The sequence below is a fragment of the Triticum aestivum genome, chromosome 3D (assembly GCF_018294505.1).
Source record: "Triticum aestivum cultivar Chinese Spring chromosome 3D, IWGSC CS RefSeq v2.1, whole genome shotgun sequence".
Classification (NCBI taxonomy): Eukaryota; Viridiplantae; Streptophyta; class Magnoliopsida; order Poales; family Poaceae; genus Triticum; species Triticum aestivum.
The window spans coordinates 456,689,907-456,704,475 of record NC_057802.1 but is presented as its reverse complement, the minus strand read 5'-3'; the positions used below and the strand labels follow the sequence as shown (position 1 = coordinate 456,704,475).

The 14,569-nt window shown below is 50.5% G+C and overlaps 2 protein-coding genes across 2 annotated transcripts; one reads left to right on the top strand and one right to left on the bottom strand.

The window, feature by feature from the left end:
• Positions 1-38: 38 nt before the first annotated feature.
• On the bottom strand, positions 39-1,461 carry LOC123079633 (acidic endochitinase-like). The gene has a single exon (XM_044502428.1). The coding sequence runs from the start codon at positions 1,414-1,416 to the stop codon at positions 487-489; it is 930 nt and encodes a 309-aa protein (XP_044358363.1). The 5' UTR covers positions 1,417-1,461; the 3' UTR covers positions 39-486.
• A 2,796-nt stretch (positions 1,462-4,257) lies between these two features.
• On the top strand, positions 4,258-7,105 carry LOC123079629 (probable metal-nicotianamine transporter YSL18). Its single transcript, XM_044502424.1, has 6 exons — positions 4,258-4,692; positions 4,783-4,949; positions 5,072-5,169; positions 5,288-5,422; positions 5,523-5,712; positions 5,795-7,105. The coding sequence occupies exons 1-6, from the start codon at positions 4,359-4,361 to the stop codon at positions 6,914-6,916; spliced, it is 2,046 nt and encodes a 681-aa protein (XP_044358359.1). The 5' UTR covers positions 4,258-4,358; the 3' UTR covers positions 6,917-7,105.
• Positions 7,106-14,569: the final 7,464 nt, after the last annotated feature.

Below are 14,569 nucleotides of genomic sequence, written 5' to 3'. Positions count from 1 at the left end.
TGGGAGCAACCTCTTCTGGGGTGCTGAACACATGATGTATTCCAGCTTCATTTTGTTCATCGCCAGGCAAACGAGGCCGCTCATAGCACTGGCTTGGCCAATTGAATAAACTGCCGCAGGGCAGCATCCTGTACGAGACAAAGACGCCACAGGTCCATGAATTCCAATGGCCTGGACAGGAAGTGTACATCTGATGTCGTTGATCCATGTGTTATTTGAGAGTGCCTCGGCCACATATCTAGTCTTGTATCATTTGAAAATGACTGGCGCGTTCGTCAGAATTACGGAGTATGATTTAATATATGTTGACTGTAAGTCCAGCAGCAGAACACTGTACAGGTGACAGATCCTTTTATTCGATATAAATCCCGCTGTGCGCACAGATAAATTAACTACGCCAGTCGCCAGACCATATGCGCCACAACTATACACACACCACTGTCGGCTCCCATAACCCGGGCCGTGCAGGAATGAGATCGATCATCATCAGACGGCGTTCTTGATGGCGGAGCTGTAGCCGTCCTGGTCGTCGTAGAACTTGGACCACAGCATCACCCCTCCGTACTTGCTGGAGCCCTTGAGCGCCGGGAGCACCTGCGACTCCAGGCTCCCCGCCGGTATGAACCCGCTCCCGGCCGCCGCCGGCGCCGCCGGCAGCCCGAGGAAGATGTACTTGGCGTGGACCCCCGACGTCCACTGCTTCCACGAGTCCATGAGGTTGGCCGTGTCCCCCTGCACGTACTGGCACGGCGGGTTGTTGTAGAACTGCACCCACACGTAGTCGAAGAGGCCGGTCTGGAGCGCCTTGCCGACCCACTGGTCCGGGAACGGGCACTGCGGCGCCGCCGACAGGTACACCTCCTTGCTGCCCCCCTTGCCCTTGCCGCCGTAGGCCTTGAGGTGCGCCGCCAGCGCGCCGTAGTAGTCCGGGTTCCCTCCCTCGATGTCGAAGTCGACGCCGTCGAGCACGGCGGCGCCGAGCGGCCGCTTGGGCGAGCTCCCGCCGAGGAAGCTGTCCCAGATGTACTTCGCGAGGTCGGCGGCGTCCTGCTCGGAGTTGAGCGTGTACCCGCCGGCGCCGCCGCCGATGGAGAGCATCACCTTGACGCCCTTGGACTGGCAGAGGTTGATGTCGGCGGTGAGGTTGGTGCAGGCGTTGGAGTAGGGGTCGCAGTGGCCCGCCAGGTTGAGCTGCGGGGTCTCCTGGGCCGACCCGAAGCTGCAGAGGAAAGCGATGTTGACGAAGGCGTAGTTGCCCGTGCTGCAGGTCTCGGCCAGGGTGCCCTCGTTGCCGTTCTGGCCCCAGTAGATGGCGATGCTGCCGCCGTGGCTCCGTGGGGCTGAGGAGAGGAGGAAGATGGCGGCCAAGAGGCAGGCGACGGAGAAGGAGCTGCTGGCTTTAGCCGGGATGGCCATTGTTGGTAGCTGCGGCTAGCTCTTTCGCTCACAAGGGAGTGGGGCTTGCTTCTTGCTTTAGATATGGGACGCTGCTGTGCTACCTGCTTGATTTATACTGTACTCCGGTGATCGGGTCTCGTTAGGAATTTGGGCGTGCCCTCGAGGTAACGCTGGAGATATATCTTTGTTTGTTTAAGATTCTGAACATTCTCAACACGTCGTTCGGCCCCGATCTTGTTTTTTTTGGAGTTGCATGCATCTCCATCTGCTACGGCACGTTGCTAATTTTAACTGCATGTTTGGGATACTCGTTCAAACACTGTACTGACTTGTTCATATCACAGTCCTCTCGATCTGTTATGTTACGGGCTTGCGGCACAATCCGTTCATTTTTTTTTTGTTGAACTTTTCTCTTTTAATAAAAAAGGTTTAAATTTTGAATCCACTTCATTCAAAAGATCTGGTCAGTGGTCGGTGGTCGGTGGCGATAGGGGGTCCGCGCAACTCCAGGAGAAATCCTTGCTCCAGTCTTCATCGGCGCAGGCAATGGCGGCGCCCACAGGTGCCACGATCTTTCTAGAAAGCGTTGTCGTGGAGGTGTGCTCCTCTATCTCCCCATGGCTTTGGCTCCGGAGGAAAATCTCAAATCCGTTGGATCGGGTGATGGAGGCGTCTTCGCGTCTTTCTCCTCCTTGGGGGCATCTACTCGAAGCCGGCTATGACTGGGAGACGGGTGGATGGCGACATATTCGCCGTGTTGTTTGCTGGGGCGGGGCGTTGCTTTCTGTTTGGCGACGATGGTGGCATCGAGAGGAGCTTGGATCATGGCGCGGACTTCGGTAGTCGGTTCTTCCTGGTGTGTCCGAGATGCTCTTCTATGGGTTACTTGGTTGCTTTGAACTCGGAGCTGTGGTGAAGCATGCCCAGGTAGCGATGAGGACTGGCGCTCAGTGGCCGTTTCTGGAGGGCACGGTCGTCACAAGTCCTGCATATTTCCCTCGCAAAGCTCGTCGTCAAAGTCAGAGTTGTCGGTTGCTCGCCCATGTGGCCTTCTGTTGGCATGTGTCGTTGTGGCTTCTATGCAATTGTTTGAAGGCTGGCTTCGATGTTGGAGCTCTATGGCAAAGTCGGAGTCGCCCGTTCAGAGACAACCGGTGATGATGATGACGCTTTCGACTCCTCGGCAGGTGTCTTTCTTTTTTCCAGCTTTGTGTTTCATGTCGGTGGCCAGCTTGGCCCATGGTGTCCATGCTATGGGTTGGATTGTATCGGTTTTAGCCTGGTTTTCTGCCAATTAATCGGACAAGTTAGGGGTTGTTTGGTTGCCGGACTTACCTCGCCACGCCGAAGGTGCGGCTGTTTGGTTGCCGACGAAGGTTAGTCTCGCCACAACGCAGAGAGTCTTTTGTAGTAGAATTTTTCGCCGAAAGTGTGGCGCTGGTTTTGCCCGCCACACTCTTTGGGAAAATGGCAAGTCTTTTACTTTCTTTTAAAAGAAGATGACGCTGATAAAGTAAAGTGCACAACATCTCTATTCCTATAGTACAAAAAAAAATTAAACTTGGATTAGCCACAATCCTGACGCAGAGGCATTTCCTAGCCGTTGATTTCTTCCATAGAGTGAATCCCTATCGTTTATCATAGCAAACTTGAGTGATCCAACGGCTGTACTTACCTGGATTCGCTCCATCCAGTCACGCGCCAAAACGAGGTGGATGTGATTTTTCTGGAACTATCGAGACATTGCACGGCTACTTGCACACCTTACACATCCTCACGTGATGGCGACTACTAGAAAATTTCTCATTCAAGATCTTCTGTGGCTAGCTTTTGTAGTATCAATCGTGTAAACAGAGATTTATTTTATACAGGAACAAATGCAGTTTGATCAGGACACCACGTGCACTGCACGTGCCTCCTACTAGTATTTATAGTCCTTTTTTGCCGAAAATTTATAGTCCAACACTCAGTCCTCACATGCGGTTTAAATGTGGATCAAAAGTTCGTCCCCGTTTTTTATTTATTGTATATATCTGAGTTTCGTATGTAAACCAGCTTGTACCGAGAGACACGACAACGTTGGCAACTCTCTGTCGACCGTCAGGGACACGTGCCCCCGATTTTGCCGAGTGCCCGGCTCATTGTAATGTTTTCTAGTCTGCACTTCGCAAAGGCAAGGCTTTGGTGAGTGTTGGCTTTGTGCCAAGTGCTTTTCCGCTGCACTCAGTTTTAGGAGGGCCTTTGTTGAGTGTCTGACAAAATGCACACGCTCAACAAAGAGCAGGATACTCCGCAGTCTCGTTGATTTGGACAATGCCATGTTATGATTGTTTTTCATTACAACAACAATGCATAAATATTTTTCACATATATAGAGAAAAGCTATTCTACTGTGCAGGAGATACTCTGTGCATGGATCAAGCATCCGTGATTGCTTTGAGATTCATGCTACTTTTTTGTTGTTTTCAGAATTTGTCTTGTTTCAAATAGTTACATTGGGTTTTTCTTCCAGTTTCAAAGTATACCTTAATGTTTCATTGTGTATAACCGTGTATCAGCAAACCCGATTTAGAACAAGTGCATTCCTTTTTATTGGTGCACAACGAAACATGATGATACACGTTGAAACAAGACAAAAACCGAACGAAACATTTTCAAACCAGGTAAATTTTGACAACCTAAAAAGTAGCCCGGGTCTCAGAGCAATCACGAACGATGGAAACCACTCTCTATATTGCTCCCCCTCTGTAATTTTGTTCCGGGAGTATGAAGAAGGTTCTGTCCCTGCTTGGACAGGCCACTCTCTATATCACGTCAATAATAGTAACCCAAACGATGTATCCCTCGTGTTCGTTCGTCCCTCCTCCATTCCCAAATAGTCAAGTGCATGCATGCATATGCATGCACAACCTGGGCGATAGAGGCCGGCACTGGCTCGCAGGCGTGTGGGGCGATAATCGATGGAGCCGATCGGCGACCCGCGGGAGGGGCCGTCGACGGAGCGCGCGTTCGAGGAGCAGACCATCCCGCCATGGACGGAGCAGGTGACGCCGCGCGCCGTGGTGGCGAGCCTGGTCCTGGGCGCGGCCTTCAGCGGCGTCATGATGAACCTGGTGTTCACGTCGGGGATCGTCCCCACGCTGAACATCACCGCCGGCCTGCTGGGGTTCTTCCTCCTCAAGGCGTGGACGCGCCTGCTCGACAAGCTCGGCGTGTTCTACGAGCCCTTCACCCGCCACGAGAACGTCGTCGTCCAGACCTGCGTCGTCGCCTGCGCCAGCATGACCTACAGCGGTACGCCTCGATCGTCGACCATGAATCTCCTCTGCTCGGTCGGCCGGTCCCTTGATTTCGCGTGTGTTTGCGGCGTTGTTAACTGATTAGGAGGGTTCGGGTCGTACCTGCTCGCCATGGACCATAGGACGGCGGAGAAGATCAACACCGGCGAGGTCCACGGCAGAAACGTCAGCGAGCCGACGCTACCCCGGATTATGGCCTTCTACTTTCTCATCAGCTTCGTCGGAATTCTCGCCATTATCCCCATGAGGAAGGTACCAACCTACGTGCGCCGCCAATGAGATAAAACTTGAACCGTACGCGCACTGCACCTAATTATAGCTCTGGCAAAGTTCTTTCTGATGCATTCCTACTGTGCTGGCCGGTTAACGTGTAGACGATGATCATCCGCCACCGGCTGACGTTCCCGAGCGGCTCAGCTACGGCTCACCTCATCAACAGCTTCCACACCCCTTACGGAGCCATGCAAGCAAAGTAAGCACGCACGGAGCTACTAAATCAATCACATCAACCTAGCTACTGCTCAACTCCGGTAGCAAGCAACAAGATAAGATAATGCTGGGTTGAGTAATCCATTGGTTTCATAACACAGGAAGCAAGTGTCTCTGATGATCCAGTCGTGCCTGGGAAGCTTTTTCGTGTCCATCTTCCAATGGTTTTACTCCGGCGGACCGCATTGTGGCATGACCTTCTTCCCTTCATTTGGGCTTGCCGCCTTCAATCGCGGGTAACTTATCCATCCATCCATTCTACATGTCGCAATCCAACCGAGAACTACTTGTTAGAGATGATCAGTGAAAGCTACTTGTGCTGTGTGATGCGTTCAGCTTCTACCTCAATTTGAACGGAACATACGTCGGCGTCGGGATGATCAGCCCTTACCTGATAAACATCTCGATGCTGGTCGGGGCCATCGTCTCCTGGGGATTCATGTGGCCCTACATCGAAACCAAAGAGGGGAGCTGGTACGCCGCCGATCTCCAGGAAGGCAGCTTGCGTGGCATCAACGGCTACAAGGTGCGTAGTTTCTGATCGACCAACAGATTTGGACGTGGAGCACATGCACGCACGCTCTATTCGACTGGTGATGTAATTTCAGGTGTTTGGCGCCATAGGCATGATCCTGGGCGACGGCATCTTCCAGCTGGTGGTGATCATGGTGAGGACCCTGCAGACGATGCGGCACCACCAGCTGGAGGCGGCGGAGGCGCTGCGGTCCTTCTCCGACGCCAACGCGGTGCCGCGCAACGTGCTCAGCTTCGACGACCGGCGCCGGACGCAGGTGTTCCTCCGGGAGCACGTCCCGGGCACCCTCGCCATGGGCGGCTACGCGGCCCTGGCGCTGCTGTCCACCGTCGCCATCCCGCACCTCTACGGCCAGGTGCGGCACTACCACGTGGCGACGGCGTACGTGTTCGCGCCGCTGCTGGCCTTCTGCAACGCCTACGGCACGGGCGTGGCCGAGACCAACTTCGCGGCGCAGTACAGCAAGCTGGTGATCCTGCTGTTCGCGTCGTGGATCGGGTACGGCAACGGCGGGGTGGTGGGGAGCCTCGTCATCTGCGGCGTCGTCTCGTCCGTCGTCTCCACCGCCTCCGACTTCATGTCGGACTTCAAGACCGGGTACCTGACGCTCACCTCGCCGCGCGCGCTCTTCGTGAGCCAGGTCATCGGGACCGGCATCGGCTGCGTCGTCAACCCGGCCGTGTTCACCGTGTTCCACCACTTCTACGAGGAGGCCGGGAACAAGATCTACCAGGTGCCGCTGGCCAAGATCTACCGGGCCATCGCCGTGGTCGGCGTCGGCGACCTGGACCTGCCCCGGCACTGCCTGAGCATGAGCGTGGGCTTCTTCGTGCTGGCGCTGGCGGTGTGCGCGCTGCGGGAAGCGGCGGTGCACTACAAGTGGCGCGCAAGGAACTTCATCCCGAGCGTCACCGGCATGGCCATGTCGTTCCTGCTGGTGCCGGCGGTGGCCATCGACATGTGCGTCGGCAGCCTGGTGCTCTACCTGTGGACCAGGTCGGACAGGGACGGCGCGCAGGCGTTCGGGCCGGTGCTCGCGTCCGGGCTCATCTGCGGCGACGGGCTCTTCTCCATCCCCTACGCGCTGCTCGCCAGGTACGGCGTCACGCCGCCCATCTGCATCAGGTTCGTCGCCAGGGAGCAGAACGACAAGCTGGACGCCTACCTGGCCACTGTACTTGAGAAGTCCCGATGAAGGCTGTCGACACCCAACCCTTCCTGACCTGTAGATCCTGCCATGATGATACGACGACATGATCTAGTGATAGCATGTAAATTGGAACTTCTGCAATTATTGGTCGTTTGATGTAGAATGAACAGACTTTTCGACCATGTCAGCAGTTTACCACATGATCAACTATGTAGTGCAAATGTACAATACAAACCTAACTACTAGTTAAAAAACGCTCTTATATTATGGGACAGAGGGAGTAGCAAACAGAGTGACCATGACCATAGTGGATCAGATGAATCAACATATCAACGAGGCTTCATGTGCATTTGAGGTGCGGGAAACAAGAAACAGATAGCTTTTTCAAAACAAAACAAAAACCCTGAGAAACCAAAGAACCCTGATGAGATGTGCAACTGATTTCTGCTCAGTTCACCAGCTGTTTGCGCAGCCTGACACTGGAGCTTTTCTTCAGACTTGCACCACTCAACACTAGCCAACACGCACTATTCTATAGAGCACACACATATCAGTCAAAATGGTCAGAATAAAAAGCATGCATACAAGTAGCAGGGCCTCCCAACTCCATTGTGTAAAACTCCTGCCAACATAACAGCATGTAATATTCTATCCAGTACCAACCATCACAATTTAAAGCAACAGCGTAATCTCTACCGAGCCAATAAGACAACTTCAAAACATGGCAACACCGTGAAATCGAATAAATTTAATACAGCACCCAACACCCTTCCAGTTCTCGATCATACCACGAGATGTCAAATATATCGGATGACGGATCGACTAGTCTCCTACTCCCTCCGTCCGAGAAAGCTTGTCCCAAGCTTGTCTTTCAAATGGATGAGTCTAACACTAACTTGGTGATACATCCATTTGAGGGACAAGCTTTTTCAGACGGAGGGAGTACTTGTTAAACAGCTGACTCAGCAACGAAGATAAATGGTTCAGTGCAATAGGACGCAATATTCTTCAACAGGTCAAAAATGTTGCTCCACTATCTAACATCTACTCCAAGGAGAAGCTGAACTGAATTCCACTCTTTCCATGATCATGTTCATGTTTCTTCAAGATATGGCAGTAATTTAACTGGAACAATGAAGCCCAATAGCATGGATTAGTCACCTAACAAACACTAAGGATCACATAATGAAAGATTGAGGTCTCAAAATATACCTCGATCCGGAAAAGTGAGGTTGGAAAGACAATGCCAACACCAGCAGAGCTTCTGAATGTGCGCCGAAACTCAGGGAATGAGAAATTCTTAAACTCACCCTCAGATAACTTGGCAAGATTTCCAGCACAAAGAAATGCATGACCATGAATTCCATTATCTCTGAACAGCTTTAGGGGCAAATCAAAGGATAGATCAGCAAATGCAGAAACAGCAAGATCGCCTCCCAAGTAATCCCTCCCTGTAGAGGCAGCAGCGTCTGACTCGCCTGGGACAGATCTCCGTGGTTCGGATGGGCCAACTCCTCTTGTTTTGAAACCCAACAGAGATGATATCACACCAAGGCTGCATACAGGGGAAGAAAGACCTCCAAGGTAAAATCTATCAGGGACAGGTGAAGACAATTCCATAAATCCTCTGCTCAAAGGTAGAATCACCCCTGCTGATATGCCAACATTAAGGGCAGCATTGCAAAAACCGAGTGGAACAGCGCCGCGACCATCAAACTCCTGCAGCAAAGAAAAGAGTGATGTTTGGTGAGAAAATATTCACAAGGCATACTTCTATCTGGAAACTCATTTGACAAAATTACAAACTTTTAGGTTTCCATCCTTTTCGGATGCTTCCTTCTGCCTCATTCTATTTAGAAAACACTGTCTATAACAAAGCCTTGAGGCAAGGGTATTGTGCTAACAGGCATGGCCCTCATAGTGATATGCAGGTGTCAAGTTGATTGGTCTGAGTTGGAGCGCAAGCGCTCTTTGCTACCTATATTCAAATGTGCTGTAGCATTGCATTACAAGGATTGGTTCCACTACTTCCACACCTATCACAACCGTACAATTCATATGGCTTTGATTAAGGTTGGCCATAAGGTTGCCAACTTTCTCTGGAACTTCGAATAAGGTGATATTCGCCTTCATGATGAAAGATAGTTATGACGCACCAACCAAGGGCCACGACCCAAAACCAACAAAAGAGAATGAGAGAAATGACCAAGACTGTTGTGGACCTTGATTCGCAATGGATAACTACCATGCTGAAGATAATAGCCAGCATGGCTACAGGTGACTGGGTAGACATAGTTTGAACCTAGAATAACTTTGAGTGAATAGATTGTCTGTTATTGCCTGTCCCAAACGTAGATAAAATACATGCCACCTTTATATAGTGGATGATCAGGCCCTTGACCTCTCGTAAGTCCTAATAGGACAATACAATTAGACTTATTAGATCTTTCCTTATTAAACTGAACTCTTTCCTAATCCTATTAACTCTCCTCCTTTCCAGTCCAAGTCCTTGAGAATACAAGCACCTGGCCTTCTTTCCGGCGAGCCAGTCATAGTGAAACTGGTGCTTCTTTGATGAACTGTACTAACATCCACAGCAGAGACACCAAGACTGAACTCTTAACAGAGATATAAAGAATCGAAGAAGCTACACCTGGGTGTAGCTCTTTACTATATACAGCTTTCATGACAATACTCACCAATTATTATAATAAATAATCTGATGGACAACAGGGTAAGTGAGCAATCCGTATGGTAAGCAGAACAGAGTGATGGAAGTTTTGGATGTTCACCACTCATGTGAAAAGAACAAAAGGAGTTCCTACCAAGAAAATCTCAAATCACATTGTGCATGGTAAACAGAACTCATCAATAAATAGTGAGCACTACCAAAAAACGAGCAATAATTCTTCTATATCCTAACAAGGACAGTAATTAATTATCTTCCCAAATCGAAACAAAACTTGCCATGTGAACTGGGTCACGTAAAGTCGGACCAAATATCTCCAAACACAAGTATTGATGACGAAAAAATGGCAATAATTTAGGTACCTAAAACTCTAATACATAATTTTCGTAACCTATATATGCATTGGTTTCTAATGCATTACTCAACATAAGTTATCCATGATAGATCAAAAAGATGAACTGAACACTGATTTATCCAACCGTGAGTAGATACCAGATGTCACAGCCCTAGCTTGGCCTTGCTTGTCATTGCATCATCATCTTGCATCATGTTTAAATTCTCAGAAACTTGAAATGGGGACTGACCAAACCCTAGCACCAAATAAATTCAAATAGGCTCAAATAAAATCACTTCCAATAAACCCAAGTGACTTCAGGAAAAGTCCATCATTTTTGAAATTGGTGAAAACCTCTGACAAAATGTGGTGGATATTTTCCCAAGGTCATTTCAGGTTTTTGGATTAAATCATAAGTATTTGAATTGGAGCATTTAATGGCTACAAATATGTTAAATGCTTCAATAATTCTGAAAACATTTGAGGGCTGTTAGTAAACATTTTAAAAGTGCCCACAAATTTTCTCAGGAGTTTTAAAAATGGTTTAGTATTATTACTAAATCAAAAACAGAAAAGCAGAATAGAAAAACTGAACCAAAACAAATAAGAGAAGGGAGAGAAAGTTACCTGGACCTACCTACTGTGCAGCCCACCTGGCCTGGCCCTGTGCCGGCCCAGCCCACCTCCTCCTCCCCTGTCGTCTTCCTCCCCCTGCCAGGAGGACGGCGCGTGCCCGACGCGCGAACGCATGCGCCCCGGCCACCTCCTCCCTCCCAGCCTGCCTGGCTCCCCCTCGACGCGCCTAGACGACGCCAGCGCGATGCCTGGACGCCTCGGACCCCTCTCACTCCTCCCCGTGGCTCTCTCCCCTCTGCCCCCCTTCCTCTCACCCGCGCCGAGCGCAGCCGTCGCCGCCGACGAGCACCACCGTAGCCACAGCCTCCCCCTCGATCTCTCTCCGTGCTCTGAAAGACCGCCACGACAGCCTCTTCCTCCTCGATGACTCACGCAAGCCCGGACGCCCTGTAGAGCGGCCTTCAACGCCGTCTTCTTCCTCGATGCCGTGGATCGCCGCCGTCGATTTCGTCGCGTACAGGACCTCCCCGAGCACTCTGAGCGTCTCTGCGAGATCAACGTGAGCCCCCGCATCATCTCCCGCTGTTTTCCCTCTCGTTTTCATCCTCTAGCCGTGGCCCCCTTCGACCGAGCGCCGCCGTCCGCCATGGCCGATGCTCTGCTTGATGCCGAGCTCGTTCCGCCTTGCACCGCTGCCCATCGTGCTTCGGGTGTAACACTGATGATGCCCCGCCGCTCCGTTGGGTCGCTAGCAACTCGCAGCCCCATGGCCGAGCACCACCGCAACACGGCCGCCGCTCCGCTCGTCGCTGCCGTCGCTAGACCCCACGCCGGCGGCTGCAACGACCACCACTGGACACGCCACACTGTGGGCGTCCCAGCGAACCCACCCGCACGACCAGCCGTTGCCGGAAACGGCCGGCCGGCGATCGCCGCCGTGCACTGCTTAGCGCCGGCGAGTAGTCGCCGGTTAACCCGTCATTAGCTGCCTAACCATCTAGGTAACCACCCCCTGACCCACTGACAGTCGGGCCCCACCTGTTTAATTAACCAGCTAACGAAATAAGTTAGAATTAATCCAAGTCCAGTGGCCCCACGTGTCAGTTTGACTACGCTGACGTGGCCGTTGACCTGGCCCCACTGGTCAGCCTCGTTCTTGCCCTGTCACACTGACGTGCGGGTCCCACGGGTCAGGTTTGACCCGGACCAGCCCCTGTTGACCTGCTGACGTCACAGTGACGCAGTGCTGACGCAATAACTCATTTCCTGGATTTATTATTATTCAGAAAATTCCAGAAAATAGTATAAACTTCTAAAAATCATATAAAATCAACCGTAGCTCAGAATGAAATAATTTATATATGAAAAATGATCAGAAAAATGCAATCTATCCATCTGTATCATTTTCATGCATGTCAAACTAAGTTATACTTGCTGTATAGGTGAAAACATGATAATGACATTATAAATGCTAAATATGGAGTTTGCATATGAACCCTTAGTTCATATGGACCTCATTTAAACTGTTGCTAGATGCATTAGTGTAAATCATAACATTCTTGACATGTCATGACCATGCATCATATTGTCGCATTGCATTGATTGTGTCCTTCTCTGTTTGCCGGTAACCGTCCCCTCTCAGTAGCCGATGCTCCGATGACGTGATCGATGACACCGATGAAGAACTATAATATCTTCAGAAGTGCCAGGCAAGCAAAACCCCCTTGTTCAATCCGATACAATCCCATTCTCTCGCTCCTGCTCTCTTCTACTGCATTAGGACAATCGATTCAATTGTTACATGTTGCGGTAGTTGAACCCCTTTTCCTCTGCATGACCTGTCATTGCCACAGTAAATAGATGAAACCCACTAGCATGAGTAGGAGTTGTTTGAGCCCTGATGTGCCTACCCATTCATGCTTGTTTGTCATGCCTGCTACTGCTTAGAGTTGAGTCGGGTCTGGTTCGTCGGGGATGAATTGGAATGGTGATGAACATGTCCTACTGTGTGTGAGCTAAGTGTGTGAACACGATTTGGTAAAGGTAGCGGTGAGAGGCCATGTAGGAGTACATGGTGGGTTGTCTCATTGAAGCCGTCCTCAGGAACTGAGTTCTGTGTTTGTGATCCATGATACAGTTACTACCACGCATTGGGCCCGAAACCAATGGACCCTCTCGGCTTCTTAATCACCCTTGTCCTCTGTCCAGGAGTTGCAAGTAGTTTATGGTGTTTGTAGTAAGCTGGAGGCCGTGGACAGCGCTGACCAAGGGGTGGGTTGTGATGCGGTAGGCTCGTGGCCCGGTGTACCGAGTCGCCCGTTTGGTGTCTCGGGAACCCTGCACACATCGTTCGGGGCCGTATGTGGAAACCTCGGCCGGAATCCCTGCGGATGGAACCTGAATAGGCGATAAACCTGGACTAGAGACTTGAGTGTTTAGGTAGGCTGTGGCCGACTCCCTCGCCAGGCTTCCGCTTGAAGGTTGCCGAGGTACACGACGTGTACATGGTGGTAAGTGGCGAGAGCGTGTGTGACGAAGTACACCCCTGCAGGGTTAATATGATCTATTCGAATAGCCGTGTCCGCGGTAAAGGACTTCTGGGTTGCCTATAACAGTTCATAGACAAGTGAAAGTGGATACTCTAAAATGCGCAAGATAAGCGTGAGTGCTATGGATGGCGTTCTCGTAGGGAGACGGGAGCGGATCCATAGTGGTGTATTGATATGGTGAATATGTGGACTCGTGTGCGCCACCTCAAAAGAGTTGCTTGCAGTCATAGTTCAGGATAGCCACCGAGTCAAAGCTGGCTTGCTGCAGTTAAACTCCACCACCCCCTTTGTTGATACCGATGCATATGTAGATAGTTCTGATGTAAGTCTTGCTGGGTACATTTGTACTCATGTTTGCTTATTTTATGTTTTGCAGAGAGACTTCAGTCTCGCTAGTAGTTCCGCGTGGACTTCGACGTTTAGCTTGTTACCTCAGCTATAATCTTGTGCCCTCGGCAGGATCTAGTAGATAGTCAGGCTTCTTAGCCTTTTTCATTTATAGTTGTCTGTACTCAGACATGTTAAGCTTCCGCATGTGTTTGACTTGTATGCTCTGAATGCTGGGTCGAGAGACCCATGTTTGTAATATCTCGCTCCTCGGAGCCTAATGAATAAATACTTGAGTCGTAGAGTTATGTTGTGATGCCATGTTGTATTTACACATATCGAGCATATTGTGTGTATGATTGAAATGCTTGGTATGTGTGGGATCAGACAACCTAGTTGTTTATCCTTGGTAGCCTCTCTTATGGGAAAATGTAGTATTGTGCTTCCATGAGCCATAGTAGTCCGCTACAGCCCGGTTCACCGGAGTCCTGCTAGCCCAGCACTACTGCTCTGGAACACTTGACTGGCCGGCATGTGATTCACTTCGTTCCTGTGTCTGTCCCTTCGGGGAAATGTCACGCGGTGACATCCGGAGTCCTGCCTAGCCTGCTACAGCCCGGGTTCCCGGAGTCCTGTTAGCCCAGTGCTACAACCCGGATTCGCACGCTGCTGACCGGCACGTTCGATGTTGATTCATGTATGCCTGTCCCCATACGTTAGTGCCGCTTTGGGTTCACAACTAGCCATGTCGGCCCGGGTTCTCTGTCATATGGATGCTAGCGACACTGTCATATACGTGAGCCAAAAGGCGCAAACGGTCCCGGGCCATGGTAAGGCGACTCCCGTGGGAATACCGTGCGTGAGGCCGCAAAGTGATATGAGGTGTTACAGGCTAGATCGGTGTGACTTGGAATCGGGGTCCTAACACCAGAAGCCTCAAATACTTCTAATTGCTGCATATTGACACTGGTAAGGTTATTTGAAGCCAGTCAACAAACCATGACAGGTACTGCCCAAAGCAAAATCAGCAATGCTTAAATGGTACTCCCTCTGTTCCTAAATATATGTCTTTTTAGACATTTCAAATGGACTACAACATACGGATGTATGTAGACATATTTTAGAGTGTAGATTCACTCATTTTGCTCCGTATGTAGTCACTTGTTGGAAACACTAAAAAGACTTATATTTGGGATCGGAGGGAGTACGTATATATACTGCAG